Source organism: Dipodomys merriami, unplaced genomic scaffold, assembly GCF_024711535.1.
Source record: "Dipodomys merriami isolate MVZ:Mamm:240054 unplaced genomic scaffold, mDipMer1.0.p SCAF_6, whole genome shotgun sequence".
NCBI classification, from domain to species: domain Eukaryota; kingdom Metazoa; phylum Chordata; class Mammalia; order Rodentia; family Heteromyidae; genus Dipodomys; species Dipodomys merriami.
In genome coordinates this window covers 19,937,398-19,960,535 of record NW_027206179.1, presented here as the reverse complement: position 1 = coordinate 19,960,535, position 23,138 = coordinate 19,937,398, and the positions used below count along the sequence as shown (strand labels likewise).

Genomic DNA, 23,138 nt, shown 5'->3' with positions numbered 1-23,138 from the left:
GAAGAGGGTCTTCACCAGACACCACATTCCAGCTGCCTAAGTCTTCAGGTAATGGTAGATGGATGGTGACTGCCAGCAGCTCGGAGCCTGATGGGAGCAAAAGCCCAACAAATCCCTGCCTTATGGTGTCCCTGGGCACCTGAGACTCTGGGGGAAATGTGTCTAGCAATGGCAGCTTGGCCTTATGTAGTCTGGGATTATATTCTAAGGGACAGACTTTCTGGATAAGATTTGAAGGTGCTCCAAGGCAGGCTAATGGTAGAGGGTTGTTGTGTGTTATGGATCCAAAACAATGTCTCTCAAAGCTCACAAACTGAGGCCCCAGTAGCTCATAATGCAACTGTTGTATTATGAGGGTCTTCCAAGTGATAATTAAGGTAAGATGAAGTCACATGAGTAGACCTCAATTCAATCTCACAGGTGTCCTTTTTTTTTTTTTCTTGCCAGTTCTGGGGCTTAAACTCTGGGCCTGGGCACTGTCCCTGAGCTCCTTTTTGCTCAAGGCTAGTGCTTTACCACTTGCCTAGCAGCTTTTTCTGTGATTAATTAGAGGTAAGCGTCTCAAGGACTTTCCTGCCTTGGCTAGCTTCAAACCCAATCCTCAGATCTTAGCCTTCTGAGTAGCTAGGATTACAGGTGTGTTCTGCTGGAGCCCAGCACTGGGCTTGTTAGACACACTGAGAGAAGTCAGGGATTCCTATGGCAAAGACCACATAAGGACACAGGGAGATGTCATGTACATACACCAAAGGAAGGGGTCTCAGCAGAAACAGCCTGTGACATTGGACTTCCAGCCTCCAGAAATATGAAGAACAGCCTTCTGTTATTTAAGCCACACAATCTGGCATTTTGGCATGGCAGTCAGAGTAAACGAATAAATACCCTGAAACACAGCAAATGCCACATTCAAGGAATTTTTTTTGGTGTGTCATTCATGGAGCCTGAACTCAGGGCCTGGGTGCTGTGCTTGAGCTCTTTTGCTCAAGGCTAACACTCTACCACTTTGAGCCATAGCATCACTTCTAGTATTCTGGTGGTTAACAGGAGCTAAGAGTCTCAACAGCCTTTCCTGCCTGGGCTGGCTTTGAACCACGGCCCTCGAATCTCAGCCTCCTGAGTAGCTACGTTTACAGGTGTGAGCCACCAGTGCCTGGTGCTAGGAATGTTTAACCTGAACACTGTACAGAAATCACCTCTGAAAATAGAACCACATCCTGTATGACAATTACACCCTACAGCACTAGCTCTTCCTCAGATGTGCTTGTCTTTCTGGAATGGTAAGCACATAAACAGGTCCTTTCACCATGACCATTTTAAAGTACTTACCTAATCTGATGAAAGAAATCACAAGCAGAGACATCGCAGGCGATGTCAATGTGTACTCACTCCTGCATACCACACAGTATAATTTAAACTTCCTGGATCATAGTATTGTCCCCTCATATGCATTGTCACCCTTAAATTATAGGCTGGTGGCAGCTCAGTGAATGCCAGAGGGTATATTGTGTAAAGTGTGTTATAAATGGCTTGACTTTGTGCTTCCCTCCAACCCCAGATTGGAAGTGTGACTTTCTTCCCATCCCATGCACAAAATAATTCAAGGCTGGAGAATGCCACCTTCAAGGGAAGCCCGCGCGGTGCCCAGAACACAAACACAGCTTCTACTCCATGTGAACATGACTCCAGCTGCCTCTGCCCCCAAGCCCCTGCTGTTTTCCTTTGTGCTTGGCGAATTCTGCTTTCTCCATAAAAAGCTCACAGAGTTCAACTGCCCTCTGCAGCACAGGCAGTGTTCTGTTAGACACTCAGTTAGAACACCGGCTGGAAGCCCAGGGGAGGCCCTCTGGAAATCTGACTATAGTATTTACGTGAAATGAGATAAAAAATTTAACCCAGCCCTGGAAGACCATCCATAAGTACGAGCTAGTAAACAGCCTCACCCCATGGACTGGGAGAGGGGATTCTGTGAACAGGAAGCAGTTGTCTAGGTTGTGAAAGACAACAAAGGAGGAACCTGCCCCAATGAGGTTACTTGAATCGGTGTTTATAGAATGAGTGGTTTTTGTTTCGATGGTATATGTGAAAGAGTGAAAAAGCCTGCTTTTTCAACTTTCCCTCCAGCCTCTGTATTTCATATGTCAAGGCTCAAAAATCAGATGAAAACCACCATCTTGACTGAGTAATGAATACATGCAAAGAAACACATGAAAATCTTCTAAGTATTCATGGTGGTATATGACCTTTCTTATTCAGAGTTGAAATGTAATATTCTGATTTCCACCCATCAATTCTGGTAGAATTCTATCAGAGCTGATAATATATAAACCATTTTTAAGCGTTGAAAATGAAAAAATGATTGCAAATTTACTCAGACTCATAGAAGTCTCAATTTCTATTTAGCCCAATTCAATAATAACTGAGGTTAAGTGATTGCCACATGCAAAGCTTTGTAGGTAATTTCAATGAAAGTCAGGGACCAGCAAGTACCTACATTGATATTGTAAGCTTCAAAAAAAAAAAAAAAAAAAAAAAGGATTTTAGTCTCAGTTTGTAAATTTGGGCCTAAATTAAACCCAAGTGCCAACTGCTTAACTGAATGTCCATGCATGTCAAGAGGAAACAAGTATAAGAAAGTAAGTTCTAGCTAGGATATGGAAACAACCCAGATGCCCCACCACAGATGAATGGATCAAAAAACTGTGGTATCTATACATAATGGAATATTATGCAGCCATTAGAAATGACAAAATAATGGCATTTGCAGGGAAATAGATGGAGCTAGAAGAAATCATGTTGAGTGAGGTAAGGAGCAAAGAGACAAACAGTACATGGTCTCCTTGATAAGGGGATGTTAAATCCAAAATGTGACGTGATACGACAAAATTAACAGGACTTAATAAACAAAGAACTTCCACTTACCTGGTCAAACCGCTACTAAATAACCCCATGCTGCTGATCACATGTATGGTATATATGTGTACACTGTTATATGTTATATAGACTGTGATAGACAATTTGCTCCAGCAAAGTTAGAATGAGTTTGTGACTTTTAATGAGCATCACAATCCCACAATACTGTGAAATTTGGGAAATTATGTAATCACTTAATCACAAAAACACAACAAAACACCAGAAAACTAGAAGTAGCGCTATGGCTCAAGTGGTAGAGCATAAGCTTTGAGCTGAATTGCTCAGGGACAGCTCCCAGACCTAGAGCTCAAGCCCCACGACTGACAAAAAAAAAGAGACAGATCTTTCATGCGATTGTTTCTAACATATTTATAAGATTATGTCTTTGTCACTTTGTATGTCCCTCCTCCATGGTATAACCCCTGCTTTCACTATATATGATGTTGGTATATGTGGAAGGGAAGGGAAAAAACAAATTGTTAAAACAGGAATACAGGAGGACCCATTGCAACAATGAGATGTACAAGTCGTTATGTTGAAAAACGAACTTTACAACTTTGGTAGGGAGGTCGGGCGGGGGGGAGGGGAGGATGCGAAGGGATGGGAAGGGAAAACAAAGGAGGAGGCTACAATGCTTGATAAGAAATGTATTCATTATCTTGCCCATGTAATTTAACCCCTCTGTACAGTATTTTCACAATAAAAAATACATTTATATAAAAAAGTAAGTTCTCTGTCACTGTGTTTTCTAAATGAGATCTCTTCTTTGACCTAGCTTTTTTTTTTATACAAAAAGAAAACAATTATATGCCACTTCAATTTATAGTGGAAAATATAACACAAAACAATTCCTATCTTGCTTAGGTTGAATAGTATCACTGTAAAAAATTTTTGGGCAAAGGATTATTAGCAGTGGATCTGTTTGAAGGTGAGGTCTTCATGTAGGCTTTAGGTTAAGAAGGGAAACAGAGCATGCCCATTTGTACCTCCTGTGTCTTCCAGTCTACTTGGGTGAAGTTACATACGAACAGACATCAAGTACGTTCCAGGCTCCTCATTTACACGGTGCCAGGGCGCCAGCTAGCCACCCAAATCAAACACCTAAGTAATATCAATATAATCTTTCCATATCTCAATTTCTCCCATCAGTAGAACAAAGAAAGCAAACACCCTGTGTCTAAAACCTACAATAGGAAGATAACAGGAGGAAAGTAGAAATTAGCAATAGGGCTCTATAAGAGATGATATGAACAGACGGGGCAATTCCTGCTATACAAGTGAAATGAAAAGGTGTACCTATTTGCAAGTATGAAATTAAATCCCAGGGATGTGGACAGAAGGGAACCTTACTTCATTGTTGGTGGGAGTGTAAACTTGTTCAACCACTTTGGAAAGCAGTATGGAGGTTCCTCAAAAGACTTCACATAGAGCTCCCCTATGACCCAGAAATCCCACTTTTGGGCATTTACCCAAATGTTTACAAACAAGACCACACTAAAGCTATCAGCACAACTATGTTTATCGCAGCATTATTTACTATAGCTATGATATGGAATCAACCCAGATGCCCCTCAGTAGATGAATGGATCAAGAAAATGTGGTATATATACACAATGAAATTCTATGCCTTCATCAGAAAGAATGACATTGCCCCATTTGTTAGGAAATGGAAAGACTTGGCAAAAATTATATTAAGTAAAGTAAACCAAGCCCAAAGAAACATAGGTCCCATGGTTTCCCTTATTTGCAATATCTAGTATATGTCTGAGTCAAGCAGAAAAGGTCAGATAAGGTGAGGTTAGGGAAATGAACCCTAAGATATGTATTCAAATGTTTATTTTCTTTCATGTGATTGTTTCTAACGCATTTATAAGATTATTTCTTTGTTGCTTTGTATGTCCCTCCCCCACAGTATAACCCCTATTTTCACTGTATTTGATGTCGGTATAATTTGTGTAGGGTAAGGGGAAAAACAAGTCGTTTAAATAAGGATACAGGTAGACCCGTTGCAACAATGAGAAGTACAAGTTGTTATGTCGAAAACGAACTTTACAACTTTGGTGGGGGGGGGGGCGGGGAAGATTGGGGGGGTGGTGGGAGGATGGGAAGGGATGGGAAGGGGAAACAAAGGAGGAGGCTACAATGCTTGATAAGAAATGTACTCATTATCTTGCCCATGTAATTGTAACCCCTCTGTACAGTAGTTTCACAATAAAAATAAATAAAAATTAAAAAAAGAAATTAAATCCCAGGTACTTTATTTTTAGTAGCAAAAAAAAAGATCACTCAGCAAATCAAAGAACAAAAGCTCAGAGTAATTTACTCTTTTTGCTGTCTTTCTCACATTCTTATTAGCACATTATTAATTATACCACAGTATTTACCTCTCTTAACTGCAAAACATGAGCAAGATAGTTTAATTCAAGAAAAGAACAAATGGAGAGTTAGCACCTTTCTAGCTATCCTTCTCTTCAGGCAGCTCAGTGAGATGTCAACTATTTATTATTTTTACTCACGTATTTTTGCTTAAAATACAGAATGAAAAAATGAAACAGAAGTTCAGAACTCCTCCTACTCTCAGCCCAGGAGGATAATATTTAAGCATCTTGGTGCAGCTCCAATTCAAACAGCCCAAGAGGTATCATCCTTTAAGGATAATAACTATACTAAGTATCCTAACCTCATGCCTTGGCCTCCATTTTCAGCAGACAGAATTCCCTTCTTGCTAGTTCATGTGAAGCCCAATTTAAAATTCACCTCTGAAAACTACCATTTCTTAAGCACCCCCCCCTCCACGTGTACTCACTCAGCCCTCACAACAAGCTTAGAAGAGGAACATTATCCTCTTCTTACAGAAAAGGCCACTGAAAGCTCAAAAGGCACAGCTGTTGAGTTAAAAGCTTAAGTTCATCAAAAATACAAGTGGAATAAATACCTATCAGACTGTCCTCACCAAAAACACTCCCAATTTTAAAATGTAGCCAATCTAACCTCACCTAATCTGGTCAAAGGAATCACAAACAGAGAACTCCAGGAGATTCTCTCTCTCTCTCTCTCTCTCTCTCTCTCTCTCTCTCTGTCTGTCTGTCTCTCTCTCTCTCATAGCAAACAGAACAGCAGTTTAAACTTCCTGAATCAACTTCCTGTCCATTCAGGTATAGGAACCTTCATATTATATATAGCTCTTGTTATTGCCAGGGCATTGGTTTTGAGAAGTCACACTAAATGGTTAACATATGTGCCTGTCTAATTCTACCCTGGAAATGTGATGGGTTATCAGAAGTCATCTGTTTTGTTGATAATGTATGGTTTTAATGGTTTCTTTAGAATTATTTTGGCTAAGTACAATTCTAATACAGCTTTAAAATCATTAAAAAACACTAACGACAAAGAAAACCCCAAATATTTGGTCATGGTCCTATTCTGGATACTGTCCAAGGATAAATTTCCTTCTTACGCAGAAGGAGGACTTAAAATACCTCCTAGTCGTCTTCATAAAAGAAATCTGGCAGCCAAGGTACCTTAGCATTGAGGGGGCACACGGACAGGGCGCTTCTGAAGAGCTGGTCCTCACTCCGCCACTCATCACTTCGAATCACACATCTCAGCATGTTGGTGAATAAAATGCCCAGGACGATGGCAGCGATCAGTTTCTTAAGAACAGAGAGACAAGGCAAGCGTCACTCGTGAGCTGTGTGGAGGTGTTCTGGTTGGAAGTGGCACCACTCCAGGCCAATACCTTTTTCTTACTGTGTTTGCTAAGGGCTCCAAATCCAAAAGTCAGCAGCATGCAGTACCCGGCACTGGGGAGGTAGAGGACTCGCTCTGCAACCACAAAGCCCACTCGGAAGAACAGGTTACTTGCAGGAAGAAATGGGATCACGAGAAATCCCAGGCCCAGGGTGAGGATTCTGGAAGAGGCAAAGTGCTCCATCAAAATAGCTACTTCCACACTTCTCAAGAAAAATGTCATACTCCACATTAAGGTAATGATAAAGACTTTTCTTTATGCCATGCACTGAGTAGGGGCTGGGAATGTGGCTTAGGGGTGGAGTGCTTGCCTAGCAGGCATGAAGCCCTGGGTTTGATTCCTCAGTACCACATAAACAGGAAAAAGCTACAAGTGGCACTGTGGCTCAAGTGGTAGAGTGCTAGCCTTGAGTAAATGAAGCTCAGGGATAGTGTCCAGGCCCCGAGTTCATGCCCCAGGATTGGTAAAAAAAAAAAAAAAAAAGATTCATCAGCAAAAAAATGTCACCGTAGAAAGTTTAGCTGGCAGTATGGGATAAGACATAAAAATATGACTAAGGCTCTTAACATCAAGCATAAGTATAACACGTACAAATCATAAATTTATGTTAACAAAATCAGAATGATTATATTGTGAGGCCTTATTAATTCACATATTCTGTGTGTGTGTGTGTGTGTGTGTGTGTGAGTATATGTGTGCTGGTACTGGGGCTTGAACTCAGGGCTTGGGTGCTATCCCTTAGCTTTCACTCAAGGCTGATGAATCACACCTTCATTTCAGGCTTTTGCTGTTTAATTGGAAATACTTCTGCTTAGGATGGCTTGGAACCACAATCCTTAGCTCTCAGCCTCTCAAGTAGGTAAGATTATGGGCATAAATTACACCAGCATCAGGTAGCTCTTCTCTTCTCTTCTCTTCTCTTCTCTTCTCTTCTCTTCTCTTCTCTTCTCTTCTCTCTCCTTCCTTCCTTCTTTCCTACCTTCCTTCCTTCCTTCCTTCCTTCCTTCCTTCCTTCCTTCCTTCCTTCCTTCCTTCCTTCCTTCCTTCCTTTCCTTCCTTCCTTCCTTCCCCTTCCCTTCCCTCTCTCCCTCCCTTCCTTTCTTTTCTGTCGGTTATGGAGCTTGAACTCAGGGCCTGGGTGCTGTTTCTGAGCCCTTTTGCTCTACCACTTTGAGCCACAGCTCCACTCTAGTTTTTTTTTTCTGGTGGTTAATTGGAGATAAGAATTTCATGGACTCTCGCATCTGGGCTGGCTTTTGAATTGGGATCCTCAGATCTCAACCTCCTGAATAGCTAGGATTCCAGGCATGAGCACCAGCGCCCAAGTGTTCATCTTTTTTTAACCATGTCTCAAACCATACAGGAATTAAATCATTAGGGAGATAGGCCCCAAATTTAATGTAGTTTTCATGGAAAAATATAGCTCTAGGAAGACTAGTAAAGCAATTTATATTTTATGAAATCTAAAATAAAATTCTTTTTTTTGCTGCTACATTACCAAGTCAAACAAAAAGAAGATTGAACACTGAAACATTTCTCAAACTAGTCGATCAATTCCAATGTCCCCTCTGATGCAAGGAAATGACTGACGAATAGCTAGGTCAAATTCAGTGGCTCCTTCTTGTAATTACACCATTTCAAAAATCCCACTTCACATGTGGTGAACTGACCGGGACTTAAGCCTGTTGTACTTTAAGAATCACTAACTGATTTTTTAAGACAAAGATGATCATAAAACCTTTATTTATTTGGAGACATTACTAATCTAGTTCTGTGCTTGTGCTTCACATTAGTCATCTGAGTTTTCATTTTCATGAAACATATTCATCTTTCCCAATTCTTTTTTATAAATTATATTTTCATGATCTTTAGGTGTACAGATGAGTTACTATTCAACAAATCAGTTTATAAGTACAATGCATCTTGATTTTCTTAATAACCTTTAAAAAATCTTTTATTGTCAAGAAAGAATAGTCGCTTTGGAGTGGCAACTTATTTGGTACTCAATGGCAGCAAAAGGAATCACCCTTGCCTTCACTGGGCTTTTTATTTTTAAAGGAGAATTGCAAAATAACGGGCACAACACACATAAATTACACTCTCTGTTCCGACCATAAATTACTTGTTACCACCTACAGCGAGAGGGATCCCAGAGTGCTACTTCCCAGGGGAAGGGGCGGGGGACAGGAAGCAGCCATCCATACACCCTCCCCACTAGCTGAAGTCAGCCATGGGCGGGGAGCAGAGGGAACTCATCCTTACCATTAATATGTATTTGGAACAAATGGCCTTAGACATTTTTGTCCATAAAATCGTTACAGTGATCAGTGCTGGATTTAGCAAAATGCATCAGCCTTGACCCAGGGCGGAAGTTAAAATTCCTCACTGCCTCTTACCTTCTCTTGTGGCTGTCTTCAGAGCACAGGGCTTGGCATATTAGGCCAATTAGACAGAGCCAGAGTGCTGCTAGAGCAATTACCCGCCAGTCACCGATGGACTTAATGAGGGGGATGCAGCCCATTGACCAATCAAAACACAGCCACCAGGGACACAGCAGCAGCCAGGCATTCAATGAATAGTAGTAATTATAGTTTATGGCCTGTCAGTCAAAAGGAAAACAAACACTTACTTGATACTGAACTTGAAAGAACATATATCTTAACTTCATTTGTGAGGCATTCACAGGCTTCTGTTCAAGGACACAGCAGTTGCATAAAAATAAAATGCTGCCATTTATACTTTGGATCTATCTATCTATCTATCTATCTATCTATCTATCTATCTATCTATCTATCTATCTATCTATTTGTAGCCTGCAATTTATTCAATTCATTCAGATCTTAGTATATTAAAAATACAGCGAGGCCATTACCCCCACGCAATACATCTGTTCTATTTTCTGGCCAAGCAACACGTAATGGATTTATGTGGTGATGCCGAAAGCCCCTGACCCAGGAAATCTGAGGCCTCAGGGTTAGTTACCCATTTGTTAATAACGTTAAGAACAGGGTCTTGTCCTTGGCTGCCCTCTTGATTTCTCTCTAGGAAAAAGTAGCTAAGAATTTATGGCTTGATAGCCTTTAGGAAAAAAGGGGCAAACCTCAGAGAATAAAGCATCTAGACACTGCTAAGACTCTTTAAGAAACCACCAATATTGTTACATTTCATGTTAATAGATAATTTCCTCTATAACAAACAATGAGGTCAAGGGTACTTTACAAAGACTGACAAGGAACTGGATGGGAGACAGAACTAACTTTTTCACTTTCATTAGAAGGGATATAGTTGGGCCTCTGAATCTGTGGATTCTGTATCCCTGGATTTAACTTACCACACATCCAATCAACCATGGGTTGAACCTATTTAGAAAAAACAATTCCAGAAAGTTCCAAAAGGCAAACTGTAACTTGCATCCTGCAGTGAGGAAGGACTTTACACATCCATGTGAATGAAGTGATGTGCAGGCATTTTATCAGGTATTAAATATGAGTGAGAGATTTTTTTTTAAAGCTCTGAGAAGATGTGCACAGGTGACTCACAAATACTCTGCCATCTTATGTAGGGACTGGAGCACCCCTGCACTTTGGTGTCCCTGGAGCCAACTTCCCAGAAAACAGCTCCTCACACATAGCAGGAGACAACTTCCAAGGAGCTCACAACAACCCTCCTGATGCCCTAAGTTGGCTTCATCCTACCCTATCAACAAGCGTGGAATTAAGTGTCTCCATTCATCAGGGGTGTTGTAAGGCTGGCAGGGGCGGAGGTGAGGAGGACCAGGAAGGTGCTGGGAATGTGGCAGTTTTGAGAAGACAGCGGGCTCAGTACTTACCCTAACCAACATGCTGTCAGCAAACGAGGCCGGGTTGTCCACCTCGGTAAATGCTGGCGGGCCAGTACCCATGATTTTCCAGCGCACATAGAGCACACCAGCCCCTCCAGTGGTGAGAAGGGTCATTCGGAAGAGGAGGCCTCCGTTCCTGAGCACACCGATATTCTGAAAGGACACATGAAGCCCCTGTTGCTTAGGATTTTCAACTCACAGGTTCACATGTGCAGCAATGCTGCCTGGATGACTTTGATACTGCATGAAAAGGCTACATTAAAACAAATTAAAAAGCCATGAGAAATACTTGGAAAGTGGCACGTTAAATTAGTGTACTTGACATTTTCTATGTCTGGGATGGAGACAAAAGTGTGTATGTAACTCACCTCTAATGTCTTGTCCTTACGAAGCACCTTCTGGATGACTTCCAGCACACTGAGTTTGCCAATCACCAGGACATCAAACACAGCATTCAAGCCCTAAGGAAGCAAAGCAATCACTTATGGGGAGGCTGGTCTGGGCTATGTACAATTAAAGTCACAATTTTATGATTTAATCTACACAAAGAATGTGAAGGATTAGATAATCATGGAAGAACTCTTCAGCACTTAAAAAGAACCATTCCACGTTCATATGAAATTAGCGCATGTTACTATAGCACATTTTTATTTTGTAAAACAGTAATGATTCTGTAGTTGATATTTAAGAGTACTAAGCTTCAAGATAATTAGAAATTTAGACTTCCCAGTGGTCCTGATCCTACCCTCTCTCAACATTTAACAGTCCCTTAGTTCACGTAACAATGATTAGATACTGAGCAGTAATTCTGCTTAAGAAAACAAAGGCAGTATCATGAACAAAGCCACAGAGCTACACTTGAATTGCTGGCTGATTTGGGCATGGGGAGGGAGCATGGATGGATAGGCACACATGTAAATATCAGAGCAAACTTTGGAGATCTTTTGGGAACAGTTCTAATTGTTCATGTGTCTGTTCCCCTGGGCACATGCTGGACTACAACTCCCAGCTTGCTCTACAGTCAGGTGAGGTCATGTGGAGAGAAGTGCCATTTACCATTCTGGAGGCATGACTTAAAAGTTTGTTTTCTTCTTCTAGCTGGCTGGAGTGGAGATGCCCAGGACAACTTTGGAAACGACATGCTGAGGATGGTAGTACCTCTGCCAGCCTGGGGGGGAGGACACCACTATTGGCTAATTATGTGAAGCCATTGGTGCTCTGCCTACGTTTCTTTCTAGCAGCTGCTATGACAGCTACTAAAATTATGGTTTATAGGCCAAAGGAGGGATAAGGCTCTACTCTCTACCCTGCCATGGACTTTGTATAAAAACCCCAGGAGCAGGCAGCAACATCTAACCAAACTCATGGCCCAATCTGGAGAGAGAGGGGTCTGAATATACATGACTTGGGTTTTTAATATGGGGTTTCATGGCAAAAGAGATCAGAATTTATCAGAAGTCAGTGGTAATTTGTGGATTTCACAGTAAGGATGACAACTCTACTTAACCCTCTCCCACGAATGCTGGGAGCCATTAATTATCGAATACACAGGCCAAGGCTGGGTTAAACATTTCAGTCTTGATTGTACTCATTCATGTGACACATGGTCATTGTGGGTCACAGAAGACCATTTCTGCTTGTTCTACACAAGGCAGGAGCCCCCTGTTGAGTGGCTGCTGTCTTTTCTTTTTTTTTTTTTTTTTTGGCCTGGAGCTATAGACAGTCCCTAAGACGTGATCGTGATTGCCATAAGGCTAAGACTCTTCTCTTTGACTTAAAAGGCAGCGTCAAAATGTGCCCATTTTATTTACGTAAACTCAACCTAATCTTCTTTTTGGTGATGGTAAGTATTTTATTATTTCAAAGCTTTTTTAATTATACTGTGAAATAAGCAAACAAGAACTATTTGCTGTTCTGTTTTTTTAAATATGTATTTTGATCGTAAAGATACTGTACAGAGGGGTTACAGTTACATGAGCGAGGTAACAAGTCCATTTCCTATTGGGCATTGTTACCTCCTCCAACACAAGCTTGAACACCCCCAAAATGCTAATGTAGTTGGTAGGGCCTCAGACCTGTTAAAATGCAATGCTGACTCAGCAGATCTGGGATGGGGACAGGTCTACCAAGGTCTGGGATGGGATGTTTTGGACACTACTTGTTCTCAAACCATTAGAGTAGAGGTTCTAAATAGAACGATTATGTCCCTGAGGGCTGTCCAATGTCTAGCAATGTGGGTAATATGGGCCTTCCCAACATGGGACATTTTCAACAATGGTAAGTGATACATTTGCTTTTCTCTTTCTTTCTTTCTTTCTTTCTTTCTTTCTTTCTTTCTTTCTTTCTTTCTTTCTTTCTTTCTTTCCTTTCTTTCCTCCCTCTTTCCTTCTCTCTTTTCCTTCATTCCTTTCTTTTTGCTGATCCTGAAACTTGAACTCTGGGCTTAGGCACTGTCCCTGAACCTTTTGCTCCAGGCTAACACTCTACCTCTGAGTAGCTAGGATTACAAGCATGAGTCACCAGCACCTGGTTTGTACTTGTTTTAACTAAAGGACTGAAGCAACAATGAGTCCTCGAGTCAACTGATATGAAATTACCCATCTATCAAAACGTAAGACATTATGTCTTGAATCATAATGTGTTTGTTTCTGAAACATACTGGCATATTGATTTTTCTCACAGGTCACTTTTCTATCAGAAAGAATATAGCCACATTACCGTTCTGTTAATCACACAAGATGGTAAAACTCTTTTAAGAGTTTTTCCATTTTCGAAAAACACCATCAGGTTGCTTTGGCATGAGGGAGAGGTACCAGGGTCCTCTCCGGAGCTTCTAACTTGTGTTCACAGTTGGAATGATGGGTCACACTTAATCAGACTGAAGCTATACGTATAAAGTGAGTAAACTACACTTTAATAATGTTGAGAAGTTGGCTTTAAAAATTGGAATAGAACTTAATAGAAAAAGGGTCAACTTTTTTCCTAACGTTTTATCTCTGGTTAAAATAAGTGTCCTAAGTTTTAGTTAAATTTCCTAAATTAAGATAGATCTTCAAATTTAAAAACAACCAAACTGAGCCAGGCACAGTGGTTCATGCTTTGTAATCCTAACTACTCAGGAGGCTGAGATCTGAGGATCGTGGTTCAAAATCAGCCCAAGCAGGGAAGTCCATGAGACTCTTATCTCCAATTAACCACCATAAGTTAAATGAAGTTGTGGAGTACTAGCCTTGAGCAAAAAAGCTCAGGGACAGTGCCCAGGCCCTGAGTTTAAGCCCAAAGACTGGCACACCCCCTAAAAAAACCCCAAAACCAAGATAATACATTTACTATATAACATATAAAGAGACTTCAAGGTTCAGAGAAGCCTTCAAATGCATGAGGTTGAAGTACAGCTAGCTTGGTAACATAACAGCATTTCTTCATTTCCAGGCAGCTCTTACTACCTCCCGAACCACATGCATTGCTGGGCCAGTCTTCTGTTGCACCTACGATTGTTGACATATGTGAGAGCAAACCAGGAAACACAAGCCATTCCTCTTTTTTGTCTACAGGAACTCTCCAAGAAAATGAATCTTGGCTCTACAAGAACATCCCACACATTGTTTCCCACAAGCAGCTAGCCGGTCAACACGTCAAACAACATGGCGGAAATGGCAGAAGTATGACAGCACAAGCCACTGTTCCAGAAGAGTGTCTGACCTCAGACTGGCAATAGGGTACAGAATTAGAGGGGGTCACAGAGCAGGCTGGCCACTGTCTGTAGAGAAGAGGGAACAGATGTGGGATGGGAACCCAGCTGTGTCTGAGGTCTTACCAGCACGGTGATCCCTTGCTCTTTGCACAGCATGGCCACTGCTCCCAGAAAGATACTCAGCAACACCCAGAAAGTTGAAGAATGAGCTCGTTCCTTGTTACCTGCCAAGAGGAGATGAATGCGAAAATCATGTAACTTATCTGCCTGTTAATGTCAGGAACTAAAATTCCCAAGCATGCCACAAACAGAAAGCAATGTGTTTCTCAGACAGCATGCCTCTATAGGCCAGTGTGCATTTCTGCAGTTCAGGCTGGACAGTGCCTCTAAATGGGGCGTATATCTCTCTTCTTCCTGAGATATACCCAGAAAGATGTAACATCCCAGAATCCCCACTGGGCAAGGTCCCATTCCCCAGCCTGCCAATCGCCTATGAGACCACGTTGATAAGTTGTTTTGAGAATTCTGAGAGTGCAGATAATGTGTCTGCTGGCAGGATGACCCCAGTGGTCACTGTTGAGGTCATGTTGGGGGGACAGCTCCAAGACTACTATTCTAGAGTTCAGGGCTGGCTTTCTGCTTCAGATGAGTTTATTGGCTCTGGCCTCTAGTACTCATGGAGGGCTGTGACAGAGAAAGCCATGTGTCAGGTGGGCTGCCAACCTGCAGGAAGTCCAAACACTGCTAGACATGTGACCCTGTAAGCAACCCACGAGGGTGAAAGCCACGGAACCCTAAACCACCTTCCTTCTAATTAAGCAGGTCTGGCCACACACAACTTGGGAGCCAGAACTCTACTGCTGGGAGGGACAGAAGAGCATAGGTAGACCCATCTCTAGCCTTCCTTTGAGCCCTAGCCCCTCATCTTAGTAAATGAACAAATCCTGAACCTGTAAGGGAAACTAATCATTAGAATGCCCAGGTGCCTCGGGTCATTTCTACCTACAACTGGAACTCCAGTCCTGACTTCCGACTCTGTAAATTACTACACAACATTGTGCAGGTTACTCTCCCTCCTGTCTTGAGGCCCTTGTCTATAAAATGGGGGTAGCCTAAGTTAACACAGGACAGACTCGAAAGGGATTGTTATAGTGGAATATCTTGTCATTTGTGTTATAAATTGCAGGAAAGCAAAACACGTATCTCTGGAAAATACATGAGAAGCTGGCTGTAGTAATTTCTGAGACATTCTAAAGAAAAATTGGCATGGGCAGGGAGGAAGTTATATTTTTCAGTATATAAGCTTTAATTCCCTTTAAAGGTGCATGTGTTAAAAATCATACTAAGAAGGTGAAAAAAAAACAACCCCACAGGTCTCTAGACATTCACACAGTGAGACCAAAGGAGGATATTCATAGGAACGAATCACAAAGGCTCAAGAGCTATGTGCATATGATCATATAAAATATTTTATGAAATAAACTTCAAGAAATGGAGATTTTTTTGTTGTTGTTGTCTTTTCCTTTTGTCTCGTTTGCTAGTTTACTTATCTTTGGGAGGGTAAGAGGGGCACAGAAATGGAGGGACAAAGGGTGAATAAATACAGCAGTGGTATTCACTAGACACTAGACAATAGTGGAACATGAACTCTACAACTTGTGCATGGGGGCAGGAGGAAAAAGCTGGGAGAGAGGGAGGGAAGGGGTGACAGGGTTCAAAAGAAATGAACTCATACCTGGCTTATGTAACTGTAACCCATTGTACATCACCTCTAAAATAACAATAAAATATATTTTTTAAAAAGATTAAGTACAGCATGCTACATGTTGTATAGAAATAAAAAATCACTAGTCTGTCATACCAATAAATAACTACTCAAATTTTATAGGAGTTAAGTTACAAGCAAGAATAAACATTTTAGGCAAAAAATCCTACTAAGACATGAATATTTAAAATAATCATTTGGGACAGTGCCAGAACCAAAGCAAACATTTGATAAATGTTGCACACAAAACAGCAAAATTCCCACAGGATGGAGGAAACAAAATTTCCATTAGGTTCAATGCAATTGTCAAGGGGGTGGCTGGTGAGTCATTCTGTTATGAAATGTACAGCTTGATTCTTATTAAACTTCTTGCTTGGGAGGCCAACAATAAGTGTGTGTTTGTGTGTTTGTGTGTGTGTGTGTGTGTGTGTGTGTGTGTGTGTGTGTGTATTATGCAGAACATCAAAGAGGGATATAAACAATTTGTGTATCCTTACGAACTAATCTGCAAAGCCCCATGATGGAAGAACTTTCATCCTACCAACACCAGTGGGGCCCGATTTGGGTAGAGGTGCTTTTAGCCTCTAGTGCTCAACAAATGGATTAAGACTTTGTTAATTTAGGAGAGGGACAGAACAGTACAATGACAGTGTGCATCTGATGATACAAAATAATATTTATTGAAATGTACTCAAACAAAAGGCTTTTTCTCTCTCTTTTTTTGGTCTGTTATGGGGCTTAAACTCTGGGCATGGGCTCTGTCCTTCAGCTCTTCAGCTCAAGGCAAGCACTCTACCACTTGAGCCACAGCGCCACTTGCAGTTTTCTGGTGGTTTATCGGAGATAAGAATCTCATGGACTTTCTTGTCCAGGCTGGCTTTGAACCTCAATCCTCATATCTCAGCCTCCAGAGAAGCTAGGATTACAGACATGAGCCACTGTGGTGTAGTGATTAGGTTTTCTCTTTAAGTTAAGATGATGAAGCCTAAACAACATCAAATGATGAGTCAGACATGGTGGCTCACATCAGTAATATTACTTACTCAGGAGGCGAGATTGGAAGGATTATGTTCAAGGCTAGCTGAGGCAAAACACACACACGCACACATACATACATACATACATACACACACACACACACACACACACACACACAAACACACACACACACCCAGGTTCAGGAGACTTTTCAACCAATAATTAAGCACGGAGTGGGTGGCACACTATCATCCAGGCTGAGACCTGGACTTATACCTGAAGTTGCAGGCTGGTCTGGGCAAAAGTGTTTGTGACACTCTATCTCAATTGGAAGATACTAGACACCAAAAATCATGCCTGCCATCTCAGTCAGGTAAGGAAGAGTAAACTAGGAGGAGAGTGTTCTGAGTGTGGGTCTAGGCAAAAAGGAATATGTTATTTCAAATAGACTCTGCAGAAAGGCTGTGTGTGTGTGTGTGTGTGTGTGCGTGCATGAGACTCAAGTGGCAGAGCACCAAGCTTGAAGTCCTCAGTTCAAATTTCAGTACTGGCAAAAAAAAAAAAAAAAAAAAAGTGATGAAGTCTGTGGGAACCCAGCTGAATCCCTGGGCACTCTAAAAAGGTGAGCAGGGCTCACTTCTGATGGGACTCACATCTGTCGCTGCCTTTGGCAAAGGCCTCTCCTTCTGAGAGTGGTTTTCACTAGTGGACTTGCTGCTGTGACCACCCGGCCACTTCTCTGGTTTCCTAGGGTCTATATTCCTTTCCAGTCACAATCAACTCAACACATTCTCACTTTGCTTTGCTTCCTCAGTCTCCTCAGGCTATGATGCCTTTGGCAAAATCCTACTAATCTTTTAAATATCACTGTGAAACCACACCTCTGCCCAGCCAGGCAGTCTAACTTCTGAATTCATTTTCTTTGTTACGTTCAGAACAGTAATTGGTCCTACTGCGGGCCTAATTGCTCCTGTGGGCAGGTGTTGCCACCAGATTCCCCTAGATAAATTTAGGACAAACCACAGCCTCTAAACAATTTAGCACAACAGTCTTTAGTTTGTTATAAACCCTTGGTTCTCTGTTATTTCCCCTGACAGGTTTCTTCTTGTCAGCACTGCTGACATTAGGGCTAGTTGATTCCTTGTTATGGGGGAATTTCTACATATTGGATACCAGTAATACCTTTGGGTGTGTCATGGATATGGCCAAATAACACTGATGGGGATACTACTACCAGCTGAGTATTACTGCTCTAAAACAGTAGCCTCATGGAGTGGGGTTTGTGTGTGTGGGGGGCAGTTGGGGTGTTCTAGCACTGACACTTGGATCTTCCACGAAATACAGACTCAGGTCCTGCTGTCAGGAATTCTGAGGATTGCAATCAGCCAGCACCCTTTCAACAAGCTTTCTAGACCATTCGGATGCTCTTTGCAGCTGGCCAGAGTACGCTTGCACACAGCTGCTTCACTGGCACCATGCCTGGCTTGAAAGAGGACTGAAAACTGTACTGACCAAAGCAGCCAGCGGCACCTGACTGAAGGAAGCAGAATCCTTTCCAGGACGCTTCCAGCAGGGGGCCACCTGCCCTTGACTTGAGGAACTTCAGTGATGGAAATGAACTTAAAACACAATCTGTTTTAAAACTTGGAGTCCTTAAAGAATATTCTGCCTTATGTCTAGAGCCTAAGCCTGCCTCTCTGAAGTTATTTTCGTAGCTTGGGGCTTGGAAATCAAGCTCTAGTTACAAGATATATACATACATACACATATATAATGTGTATATACATAGTATGTATATGTATATATATATATGCAGGTATATATCAGCATATTTAGTTACATCAAGTAAACTAAAGTTTGTAGAAATTAGTTATATGTATGTAATATAATGCCAAACGATGACAATTATAACCACAACAGCTTAAAAAAAGCCCATTACGTTACGTATGACTCCAGTTTAAGTGATTATAAGGTCATGGAAGCCTACCATTTGGGTATTTGCTAACCATCACTAGGAGGTAAATGTTGTCAGACCCCTAAAATTGAAAAAAAAAAAGTGGCCAAAATAACCTTAAAGGTAACATGTTAGTTACTATTAAGGGTGTGATTCTGAGAAAGTGCGTACAAGTTTGAACAGTGAACAGAGTCCAAACAGTACAACCCAAAGTGACCACAGTTCACAATGTCGCCACCTGCGCAACGGAAGCCCTGGCCTTCTGTCACATAGCAGAGAGGGATGGCCTGTGCCAGGGCTCAGTGTGTGGTTCTCCTCTCGGAACAAGTTCTCCCAAGGATAAGCCAGACCACTTCAGGGTATTCTCATCATACCAGATTGTATGGAAAGCCTTCCATGAGGATAAATGAATCCACTGAATAAACAGGATAAAAGACAGCCACGTGAAAACTCTAGACCCAGAATAAGGAAGGAGTCTTCATGCTGACTAAACATTCAGTCCAGGTATTCACTAGAGACCAATGCACTCACTGCTCTCTGCCTACCTCAAACTTTTATCTGGATTTGATTTTTAAAAAATCTTTCTCACTCCTACAAGTTGTATTTCTATTCTTTGCCTAAACATAATTTCCTAATGTAATGTTCCCTGCTCTTAATTTCAAAAGCATGGGCTAGTAATTCAGCTAGTCCTATCTAGAATTTAAACCGCTTTCTTCTTGGATAGCTAACTTAGACTTACTGAGATACAGATAACGCACAGCAAACAGTTTCCCTTGGGTAGAGGAAGTGAGAATTAAAACCCAGGTCTCAAGCCTGCTAGGCGGCTGCGTGGCCACTTGAGCCATTCTCCCAACCCTTTTATATTTTAGAATAATTTTTGGTAAGGCCTTGCAATTTTTGCCTAGGGTAGGCCTTAGAGAGTGACCCTCCTACTTGTGTCTCTAGTAGCTGGGATTACAGTCACATGTCACCAAAACTTGGCAAACAAAGCCTTTAGAGTTATTGAGTGTTCTGGCTATAATTTTATACTTCTCACACCCTAAACCAAAACACTTCCAAAAGAGTCTTTCTCTTCCCTTAATTTTCAGAAATTGCCTAAATCACACCCAAAAAATGAGAGATGAAGGTATGGTTTCTTGGCTGAAGTTTCATCGGTTTTAGTGATCATTAAATATTAGGCATCACTTTTCAAACAGTTGGCAATTTCAGATCAAAGGCAAGATTTCAACAGTCAGTTATTAACCCAGTAACAGCTTCATTTGCAGAGAAGTACCTCCCACCTCTTCTGTCTTGGAGGGAAGTCATTATTGCTAATGAGTACTTGAAATTTACTTTCTCCCAGTGGAAATGTGGCACAGTATAACACACACATCTGACTCTAAGTCTCTGGATGGAAAACATAATGTATTTTACATTTTTCTATTAATTGCTGAATGAAATTTTACTGTTGACATACTGAACTATTAAAGTATATTATTAAATTTCAGCTTATCACTTCCTTTTTATAATATAGTTACAAGAAAATTTAAAGTTACATATATAGTTCTCACTTTGTTTCTATTTCAGAGCAGTGTATGGGCCCAGGTAATCAGAATCCCAGCTCATAGTTAAAATATTTGTACATCATAATCTGTATTCTACCCTATCTTTAAAAACATAAACCAATTGCCTAGTTTGGTCTAACCTATTCTCCTATAATTTTTGCCAGATTAAGCACTCAATATTTTAGCAAGAGTCCTAAGACTAAGCATGCACGTGTGCTTTTTGAGTTTTCCACCAAAACACTTAATGTTTTTAAACTATGTAAGTCTAAGGGGTCCTTCTACAAATGTGAAGTCTGTGTTGAAGTACATGATAAACCAGGTTCAACCTATTAATGTCGGCAAAATACTTACAGTACTGGGGTGAGCAACCAAAGTTCATTACAGTAAAACTAAACCAAGGTACTGGGTATGAGTTCTGGGGTAGCCTAGACTCATATAGTTTTACCCACATACTTCCCTGAATTAAAATTTACTTTGAGTTTTGGTTTATCAAGGTGACTAATGCTAATAATCGCCAACATATAACATAGCCTTGATGAAGTTGGACTTGTGTTTCTGTGACATTGTTTTTATTACCAAATGACATTAACCATTCTTGAATTTCAAATTTGAAGATTTCAATAAGATGACTGAGTAGATAGCACTAGGCCACCTTACAAATAGTTGGGACTTAATAATTTATATGATTGCTACTTATATGCTATCAGTTGATAGTTTCCTTTATTTTCATGCCTAGAAATCTTCCTTATTATGATATTTATTGAGATGTAATAACATTGAATAAAGCTAACAATTTTCCTAGTATAGAAAAATACTGCCAGAAGTTTTCTCACTTTTAATTTAGCCTTTGGATTCTTCAGGACTGTAATAAGTCTCAATAGGTAAAAGACTTTTAAAAATATATTTAAAAATTACATTAAGAATATTAAAGTTGGACACCAGCTACTCAGGAGATTGAGATCTGAGGATATAGTGAGAAGCCACTCCAAAAAGACCAATCTAAGAGACTAGACGTAGAGCTGTGGCTCAAGTGGTAGAGTGTCAGCCTTGAGCAAAAAAGCTAAGTGAGAGTTACAAGTCACACACACACACACACACACACACACACACACACACACACACACACACACACACACACACACACACACACACACACACACACACACACACACACACACACACACACGATACAGGTTACAGGTTTCAAATTTTAAACTGAGAAGTAACTGTTAAAAGCAGTAAAACTAAATTTCAAGAAGCTGATGTCACCTCCTGTGTAGTTAAGAGTTAGGGATTATCTCTGTTCAGGAAAATTTCCCCAAGACAAGGAATTCTAATTTGTACATGGCTCTGCATAAGCGTGGCAGGATGTCACCTTTACCCAGAATTCTCAGCCACATTGTCCAGATTGTAATATTTTAAGCTCCAATGACTCAGGAGAGGATGGGAAAAAAATACCATTCTTAACCATGCTGTATCTCTCATTTTTCGGAAGACCACTCACTGGGCTACAATTACACGCCATCGCACACATCACCAGTTTAAGATCCAGAATGTAGCAGAGATTTGCCTTGATGATGCTTTCCTTAATTCAGTACTGTATGTTAGCAAAGATAATTCAACCCTTTAGGTAAATGGAGGTAAAGGCTGACCAGTGAAGGAAGTGTAGGGAAATAAATAGGTGGATAAATAAATAAATAAAGCAACATGCGGAAAGACACTTGTCAGCACTAACGCCCACAAGTGCCAACAGATGTGACCCATTAAATGAAGCATGTGCCTCAGACTTGGCACTCCTTCCAGGGGGGAAGCTCTCCTTTCAGCAAAAGCAGCACATTGTACAAGTGAGCCCTCTCCACCACCCTCTGCCTGGCATCTCTGCCTAGCGTAACTGGCACGTCATGGTGTGTGTGGGAACTGTGCCACCCTGACAGGTGGCCACGACTCTGAAGCTGCCAGAGTCACACAATGAGCATCAGATTCACATCCAAAAGTTGGACCCAACCAAGCCTGCTTTCATGTGCAGAAGGAAAGTTGAACTTGCCGTCCTCAAATTTGGGGAAATTAAGCATTGGAGGAACCAAAGAAACATGATGGCAGAAAGAAAGAGAAACCTGGCCGCCACCGTCGGCATTCACTCAGCAGCAGCCCCAACTCCATAAAATGTGGGTGTCCAGTAAGATGTGAGTTGGGCAGCTGCCCTGCTCTGTAAGTTGAGTGATTCTAAGTCAAAGAAAAATGAATGACTTTAACTATTTTGTGTTAGGCTAAGGAGTGAGCAGAAAATGCTTAGGAGGTTAAAAACAACAGAGATTTGATCTCTCATCTTTGGAATTATGAATTATAGTTTAGGATTAAAATGACTGTCCTTGAAACACAGCAAATCCCCTCCTCAATGGAAGAGACTCTCTGCCTCTCAGTGTCATTCCAATAAGACGACTATTTTATTAGTTTAAAAGGGAAAACCTTTTTCTGATTCTAGCAAGCTTACTGTGTATGGATTGTTTCCAATAGGAAATACCAGGCTTTAAAACAGATAAAAATATTGACAAAATATCTCATTGTAATAGCACTGTTTGTTTCAGGTACTCAGAAATAATAAGTAGTGTTAGTGATATAATGACTTAATTATTATTATTTTTTAAATGCAAGTGTGCTGCCTTTACAAGGAAACATGCCTTTTGATTCTGTTGCAAAAGGC

General features: G+C 41.1%; 1 protein-coding gene across 1 annotated transcript in view; it reads right to left on the bottom strand.

Annotated features, from left to right (window-relative positions):
• Tmtc4 (transmembrane O-mannosyltransferase targeting cadherins 4) overlaps window positions 1-23,138 on the bottom strand; it is a 55,195-nt gene that overhangs the window by 14,500 nt on the left and 17,557 nt on the right. The window contains exons 6-11 of the mRNA XM_070002671.1: window positions 14,320-14,420; window positions 10,871-10,963; window positions 10,491-10,655; window positions 9,058-9,260; window positions 6,650-6,821; window positions 6,432-6,563 (exon numbers count right to left, since the gene is read on the bottom strand). Coding sequence (XP_069858772.1) covers window positions 6,432-6,563; window positions 6,650-6,821; window positions 9,058-9,260; window positions 10,491-10,655; window positions 10,871-10,963; window positions 14,320-14,420 — 866 coding nt within the window. The remainder of the gene's footprint in view (window positions 1-6,431; window positions 6,564-6,649; window positions 6,822-9,057; window positions 9,261-10,490; window positions 10,656-10,870; window positions 10,964-14,319; window positions 14,421-23,138) is intronic.